The 8,352-nt window shown below is 40.2% G+C and overlaps 1 protein-coding gene across 2 annotated transcripts in view; it reads left to right on the forward strand.

Annotated features, from left to right (window-relative positions):
* Positions 1–7,990, forward strand: part of FOXJ3 (forkhead box J3) — a 162,932-nt gene extending 154,942 nt beyond the window's left edge. For both annotated transcript variants that reach the window (XM_023727148.1, XM_023727149.1), the window contains exons 12-13: positions 2,547–2,654; positions 4,913–7,990. In XM_023727148.1, coding sequence (XP_023582916.1) covers positions 2,547–2,654; positions 4,913–5,028 — 224 coding nt within the window. In that variant the 3' untranslated portion in view covers positions 5,029–7,990. The remainder of the gene's footprint in view (positions 1–2,546; positions 2,655–4,912) is intronic.
* The last annotated feature ends 362 nt before the right edge of the window (positions 7,991–8,352 follow it).

Raw genomic sequence — 8,352 nt, forward strand, 5'->3', positions numbered from 1 at the left:
GGGTTGACATGTCGTGGGGTTGTTAACCAATGTCATAAAACAATATGTGTACTACTGTTTCATGAGAAACTATTTGTTTTGTAAGCCTTCACCTGATGTACAATAAAAAAATAAAATAAAAACATAGGGGGGGAAAAAAAACCCTCCATTGGTGCCCATCTTTCTCAGTAAAAACCAAATTACTGAGGTAAATACAGCGCTGGTCCCCCATTACTCTGACCTCATCCCCTGCTCTCTTCCCTCACCCTCTGCTCTAACATCACTGGCCTCCCTGCTGTTCTTTGAACACACCAGGCACACTCCACCTGTCTCACAGCCTTTGCACGTGCGTCCTCTCTCTGGAGTGGTCTTCTTCCAGGTAGATCCATGACTTATTCCCTTATCTCCTTCAAGTTTTTTCTCACAGAGCACTTCTTCAAGTGATGGCATCCCTGACCACCCTATTTAAATGGAACCCACTGTCTAGCACTCCTGTCCACGCTCCCCACTTAATTTTTCTCCATAGCATATATAACATACTATTTCTTTTATTTTGTTTGTTTCTCTCCGCAACTCCCTGCCCTGTCTCATCCCCCAAGTATAACTTCCCTAAAGGCAGGGAGTTTTTTTTTTTTCCATTGCTGCTGGATTGTTAGTTCCTAGAGCAATACCTGGCACGTAATACCTGTTGAATGAATGAATGAAAGGAAAGGAAGGAGGGAGCATTTGAAAAGAGTCTGCTTTTAATAAATATATTGTGTGATTAGATTTTTAAATTCCAATGACTAGATTCTAACTGTTATAGGATCTCAAAAATCTTTGGGAACTGCATTGGCGGTCAATTTCTTGTTAGGAAGTTCAGGCAGAGTCTCATTATTCAGACTCTATAATGAGAGTCATTTTATAAACTATAATGAGAACGTGGGGGAAAAATGAGGAATAATGAAAATTTCTGTATGAAAATAAAAGTGTTAGGAATGTAACAGAATTTTAGAAAGTTAACACTGTTTGTTTAATTTGGGTATGTGTTTATGCCCATAATCTCACCACCTTTAAGGCAAGGATTACTAAACCATAAAATAGAAATGAAAAAAGAATATACAGATTATCTCCAATAAAACTAGTTTTGTCTTTTGACCATGACTTGAGCTCTAAGGACGAGTAGATAGTTTGTGGACAAAGGCTGGGTAGCAGATAGATGAGTGACCACGTTACTCAGAATGGTGCGGTCCTCCAGCCTGGTGAAGCCTTTAGAAGGGGCAGCCCTGCCTGTGAAGGCTGATCAGCACTTAGAAATAGAAATTGCCTACCCCTTCCTCCTCCTCCACCCAAATATTAGAGCTCTAGCTTAGTAGAACTTTTCTTCGCTCTTCCTAAATTATCATTATAGTTAAGTGGTAGCTTGATTCTGATTATTAAATTTATTATAGAAAGGAATGTCATCTTGGGAGGCAGTGGCTAGGGGTCAGAGGTCCTGGGTTCTGCTGTTGGTTCTGTCCAGTTTCTTCTCTGGTCCAGCCAAATGTAGTATGCATTATCTTGAAGAGAAGATTTTTCTTCCCTTTTTAGTTTCCTCTGGGAAAATAGTTGCTGTTTTTTAGTTTGATTACAGTATTGCTAGATTGCAAGTGTAATTTGTATGAAGCATTAGAAGAAGACCTTAGGGAAACAGCTTTTTCAAAATTCCAGATGTTCCTTACAACGTGGACCAGTTTTTATGGTCGTTCCTCCCCATGAGTGATTGGGGCAGGGGTCATAATGTTTGTTCTCCCTGTTTGTTCTACGTTACGGTGCAGTGTAATTGACCTTTTAGAGGTGTTAACATGTAATGGCTCCTGTCAACTAAAATATATTGAGAACTTTCTGAAATGCCATTTAAATGAGGCCTGTGTTTCCAGTCTCAATACTCAAAATAATATATTTTTAATCACTTTTGCTTGGTGTAGCTCTTTTACCTTTTCTGTAAACCTTTTCTGTTCCCTTATGCCTCACAGTCACTAGGACACACGTGGTTAGGTCTGCTTTGAGGGTGAGAAGACCAGGGCAACAGAAAAAATGGTTCATAGAAAGAGCCCGTGAATTAAAGAGATCTGGATTCTAGCCCTAGCCCTCTGTCAAACTGATGTATCTTTGGGCAAGGCACTTTAGCCTTTCTGAGCCTCAACTCAGTTGCCTCATCTGTAAAATGGGGATAATAGTCTCTTTTTTGGTGTCATTGTGGGTTTAGTGAGAGGCTCAGATGAAGTAATGGATATCAAATGCTTTTGAATTGTAATGAGGTGTAAGACAACAACAGACAGACATAACTTGCCATGAGTTTACAGAGACTCAATGGAAGAGCTAGAATTAGTACCAGTGTACTCACACTCAGCCTGGCATCCTGTTCAAAAGGCCAACGCTGCCTTTTGGCAGAGTCTTAGCATATGAAAAGAGTAATTTTTTTCCCCTTTTCCTCCCCACCTTACCTACTTTAGTTCTAGGTAACAATTCTTTTAAGATTTTAGTGCTTGATTTGTTTTACTGTATAGTAATATGTTTTCCTTCTTTCTGCTTTTCAATCTGATTAGGCAATTTGTACATAGACTCTAGGCAAAATCTTCCTCCTTCAGTGATGCCACCACCTGGTTATCCTCATATCCCACAGACACTCAGCCCTCCAGGAGCAACAATTGCAGGTAATTTGGGGGTGGGTAGGTGGGTGGGTGTGTGTGTGTGTGTGTGTGTGTGTCAGTGAGTGAGTGTTGACAATTCAGAGTTTAATATTGAACAGCTTTAGCTGTCCCACCCAACAGTAACCAGGCTGCCTCAGGAGGGTGTGAACTTCCTGTCATGGGTAGGTGCTTAGCTCCAGTGCCAGTGAAGGGATTCAAGTGTCAGTTGGTGTTTAGACCATATCACCTGAAGTCTCTTTTAACCCAAACCCCAAAAAACCCAAACCCATTGCCATTGAGTCAATTCCGACTCATTGTGAGCCTGTAAGACAGCGTAGAGCTGCCCCATACAGCTTCCAAGGAGCGGCTGGTGGATTTGAACTGCCAGCCTTTTGGTTAGCAGCCAAGTGCTTAACCACTTCACCACCAAGGTTCTGTGATTCTGATTATTGTCCTGTTTCTCAGAGAGGTCCAGGGACGCAGTGCTGTTCTGAGGTCTTAAGTTTCCTTGAGGCTATTTTGACAGGATGTTAGCAGACTTCAGGAACCTACTTAGATTATGTCCTATAGATTCTACCCCATTCACTTCAATGGAGTTCCCCCAACTACAGTTTCCAGAGAAGTACCTCATAGAGGAGGTAAGTTTCAGGAATTACTAAAGTGCTAAAGTTTTTTTCCACTATGTTCTGAAATGTAGAATAAGTTACATTTAGCAGGGGAATAGGGCACACTGTTAGGACTAGAAGGGGTCTTAAAGATAACCTCGATGAGGAAATGGAGGCTCAGAAGGGGAGGTAACTTGTCCAAGACTACTTAGTTTGGTTAGTGACCAAACCAAGACTCAAACCCAGATGTCTGGGTCCAGAGTCCATTACTTTTCTCATATACCACACCACCCTTTACTTAGGCGGTATAAGGAAAACACTAAAGGTGATGGGGTGGGGTGGGGATTTAAAACCCCCAAAAGAACTGTGTGTCAGACAGTAGTGAAGGAGGAGTTGGGACCAAGTGATGAAGGGGATACAGTAAAGTGTTATCTGTCTGTCCTGGGGCTCTCACCAGTATCTTGTAGGTGGCATGATAATGGTAGTTAAGATTCTGGAGCTAGATTGCCAGGGCTTGAATCCTTGTGTTTCATCACTTAGCTGTATGCTGTTGGGCAAGCTACCTAATCCTCCTGTCTTATCTTTCCTGTTTGTAAAATGGGGGATACTAACACTACCTAACTCTTAGGGTTGTTAGGAGGATCAAACAAGGGTTACATGTAAAGCACTTAAATTAGTAAACGCCTGGCACATAGTAAGGAGTTTACAAGTTTTTGTTAAATAAATAAATATAGGCATTCCTGATACACTGTAATATACTGAAAGCCTTAGCATTTTGTAAATTGTACTAAAAAAATTACTGGGCTTAAGAGAAAAATAAGATTAGTGGCAGACTACTCAACTTTGTAATCATCGTCCTAGCAAAAACAATAATAATCCAGGAAAAATACCAGCACAATTAAAAGACTGTGCTTAATTCCTAATAAAAGAATAAACTTTTCAAGCACTTTATTTTTTTTTTAAAAAAAGGAAAGAGGTTGCTGGTTTGGAAGGGGGTCTGTCAAGCAATGGAGACAAGGGCAGGAATGCGCTGAACTGGGGAGCACAAATGACGGAGCACACAACCAGACTGATCAGGAAGAAGAGCACGGAGGGAGTGGGTATTGTGTGCACCCACTGTGTTCCTCCAGGGTTTTCTGTATTCAGCTGTGTTAATGTTCTGTGTGTTTACCTGCTGTTACTTGGTGGCACACAAATTAACCTGCTGGGGAAAATTCACCGTGACCCAGTGTGACTTCAGTGTTATACCGACGTCATTCTCCTATTTACCATTCTCATGTGGGCCAGTTCATGTAACTGAAACACATGTTGGAGCAGAACAGACTGTAAAAGAAATGGTTTGCATCAGCACTTGGGTATACTCGCACTCTTATGCCTTCCTTGCTACAGCCTGGTGTAATGGGAAGAACATGGGTTGTGGAGTCACATGAACTGAGTTCAAATTCTGTCTCAGTCACTTACTAGCTGTCTGACTTTGGCTAACTTGCTCGTCCTCTTAAACCCTAGCTTAAACCCTATATGAGGATCATAAGAGCTACCTTGTTGAAGACTTAGGCTGGATTGGTGAGATAATGTGTGGTGAATTCTTGGCACATAGGAAGTACCCAGTAGGGGTTTAGTTTATTTCTTCTTTTATTTTCTACCAGGTTCCTACTGACATTGCTGCCTTTCTTCCAGGCCACCACGGAGCCATGAACCAGCAGCACATGATGCCTTCCCAAGCCTTCCAGATGCGGCGCTCCCTGCCTCCAGATGATATCCAGGATGACTTTGATTGGGATTCAATTGTGTAGGTCTTGTTTCTGCAAGGCACCAAACCCCACGTCACCTTTCTGTGCAGTGAAGGGAAGGGTTTAAGAGAATCCAGTTGAGAAAACGAAGTTGCTAATCACTTTACCAATGTTATCAAAATTTCTTTTGAAGACAATCAGAAAGATTTTAGCTGGATAACTTACTGCTTTTATCTGACCCAAACAAGTACTACATGTTTGTCTCCCTGCCAGCTGCCCTATGTAGCTCCTAACCGTTGTGTGATTTGGATGGCTTTTGCATATTTGTGTCAGTTTGATGTTGACCGCAAGTGCCAGACTGATTTTTCAGACAGAGACTGTTTTGCTGCAAGCAGTTTATAGACCCGTATGTGTAAATATATGTACAAAAATTACTGAAAGGCTTCAGTTTGTTTTTTTTCTTTTAAATGGATTATTATGTCTTGAAAAGAAAGTTACTGTTTTTATTCCTTCTTAGGCTATTTTCTGCAGGATGCTTTTCATTGATGTAAGCAACTGAAAGGAAACAGATTTTTGCAAAGCCCAATTCCTCTATTTAATCCTTTTTAGAAATGTGGGTAGTGAATTCTGCTTAGTAAGTCAGGGGACCCAGAGTTTGATATTCTACAGAAAATCCAAAGGGGCGTGTTGTTCCTGAGCAGCATAAAGAACTAACCAGATGTGTTTTCATGCTTGGGTATTACAGAGTGTATGTTGTACCTTGTCATTGTCTGTTTTCCTAAGTCTGCATTATAACAGCTCTAAAGTTCATTTGATCAATTAGAAGCTGGGCATTGTTTGGCTCTTTAAACAAATCATTGCCCCCACATTCACTGAGGTATTTATTATTTTTAAGTGTTATTTTAGTATTTATTATTACCTTCCATGAATGCTTAGCTCCTGTTGGGTTCATTAAGGAGAATTGCAGTATCTCAAAGCACAGAATTATTTTTCTTGATGAGAGTTTATAGACAAGACAATCAGAGATTGTGTGATTTTATCATTACTCCTTTTACCATGTGAGTATATTTCTCTTAGCATTCCTGCTGATTGAGACTCATTAGCTAAAAAGGGTTTTTCTGGGATTTGAATCAGAGTTCATTTGAGCAACGGAACAGCAGGGCAGTGTTTATAAAGCAAGTTTTCCCACTCTTTCTCTTTCCATGTAAGTGGCACTGAAATGAGGGTAGAGTGACACATAGATTTTGTTTCCCTCACTTGTCCGTGCAGTTATTGTTAAGTGGCCTGCTGTTTTTGCTGTCACATCTGTCCTGTGTGTCTGTATGCATGACGTTTGGTCACTTTCTTTGAAATGCAGACTGCCTCTTAAGGTTATTTTCTGGTTGTTTGTATTATTTTGTATCACAGCTACTTTGCATAGATTGTCTTAATTTTATAATAAAACTAGAAGAAACACAATTTTTAAATAAATAGATTTTGAATTGGTTCTTTAGACCAAAAAAAAAAAAGAAGAATTTCTTTCATTCTAATGGGGAAATGATATGTTCCATCAAATCAAGGAGTAAATAACTGCTTCTGGTTGCTTTTTAGCATCTCTGGTCTCTATCAGCCATCCTCAGATTAATTTAATTAGCCTTAGTGATTCTGTAATTAAGTAACTGTACTTGAACTAAACAAGCATCTTTGTTCTGTGTGTTTGTGAATGTGTGCATGTGTTGTGTTTTTTTTTTTTAATGGAGTGTTGCCTTGAATGAATCACTGGGAAGCCAGCCATAGTAAGGGCTGGTGAAGTTGGGGAGAAAGGAGAGGCTTTATGTTCCTTCATTGTTTGGACCCTGCTTGGCCTAAAGAAAGCAGCTCAGTTTCAGCCCCTTAGATCAGCGAAAATCAGAGGATTCTGGAAAGGCAGGCAACAGGCCCCTCTTAGAAGCATCAGAGAGAGGCAAGATGAGATAGCAGCCTGCAGAGTAAAAGCTTGAGAAAAAGGGAGGGATTTTCAGTAGTCTGCTCAAGTCACTGTTTTCCAGACACCAGAATAGCTTTTTTAAAACTGTTTAAATTGCTTGGGTAGCAATATGCACTTTAAACAATGTGGGTATTAGAATGTGGTCTCTTTTACTGAGTGATTTGGGTAGAAACCACTGATGAAGATTTTACAAATTGTGTGAAGCGAATTTCCCGTTTGGCAATCATTTACTGATTTGCAGTGATCAATATTTTTATGAGAACTAAAAACTTACCAAGAATGGCCTAGAGGCAGGACCTCCACCCAGACCCACCCTACTCTCCTGTGATCCAGGTGGCCCCTGAGCCCAGGACAGGCCTTTTCAGTGGGCCCCATCTGGCCTGACAGGGCTGCCTGGTGAGGTCTAGAGTCCCTCTAGTGGCCATTTCAGTAGGTGGTGGTTAATGCAGAGCAAGTTCTGTCTTGGGCTTAAGTTGACTAAAGACTTTTGGGGAAAAGAATAATAAATGCAAGCAATCAAATGGGGCACTCTGTCCAGGAGAATAATCCGACTGGCATTTGTGGCAGTTTTTGAAATGTAAATGTACTCATGTGTGTTCTTGTAAATACATGTCTCTCAGATGTCCTTTGAAGTGGGAGGGAATCAATCCGGGGATTATTTCAAATGGAATAGAGTATTTTGATATTGTTCATTCAGAGGGTGATGTGTACATATCTATATTGTATATATGTGATGAAAATGCATTGGCTTTTTGTGCAAACACAACCTGCTCTCTGTACTGCTGTTGGACAGTCAGTGTTTTAATGTTTCTACAGTTTTGCTATTGCACGATTTCATATTTTGCCTCTATGATGAACGGCACCCTTTCTTTGTAATTGTTTAGTGCTGTAAAGAGATATTCCAAGTGTCATTAGGATTGTTGCTGCCAGAACTGATGTGCATGAATGGCACTTAAAATAAATATGTTAACTCTATTTACAACACTGATTAGTTTGTGTCATTTGCTGCAATTGAGGGAACAAGTTTGGAGCTAGTCCAGACCCAGAAACTCTGCAGTCCATCCTTGGAGCCTCTCAGATTGTGCCCCTTGCATTGCTGGCTCATAACAGTAAATGTTGCCCTTTATTGAGTATCTTGGTAGCTCTGCAAACTTAGGGGAAGTTATTTAATTTCTCTGAGCTTCATTTTCCTGATTTACAGTACCTATAAAATGAGGATAAATAATACCTACCTCCAAGTTGTAGTGAGATTAATTAATACTTTAAAATAGTTAAAATGGTGCCTGGCACATAAAAAATAGGTGTAGTATGTGTTAGCCTATTATTACTATTATTATAGTTAGTAATAATAATAATAACAATAAATGGCTAGTACTTACGAAGTACTTTTCTTTATGTGCCAGGTGCTGTGGTAAGCAGAT

This window comes from Trichechus manatus, unplaced genomic scaffold (genome assembly GCF_000243295.1).
Source record: "Trichechus manatus latirostris isolate Lorelei unplaced genomic scaffold, TriManLat1.0 scaffold00015, whole genome shotgun sequence".
Taxonomy (NCBI): domain Eukaryota; kingdom Metazoa; phylum Chordata; class Mammalia; order Sirenia; family Trichechidae; genus Trichechus; species Trichechus manatus.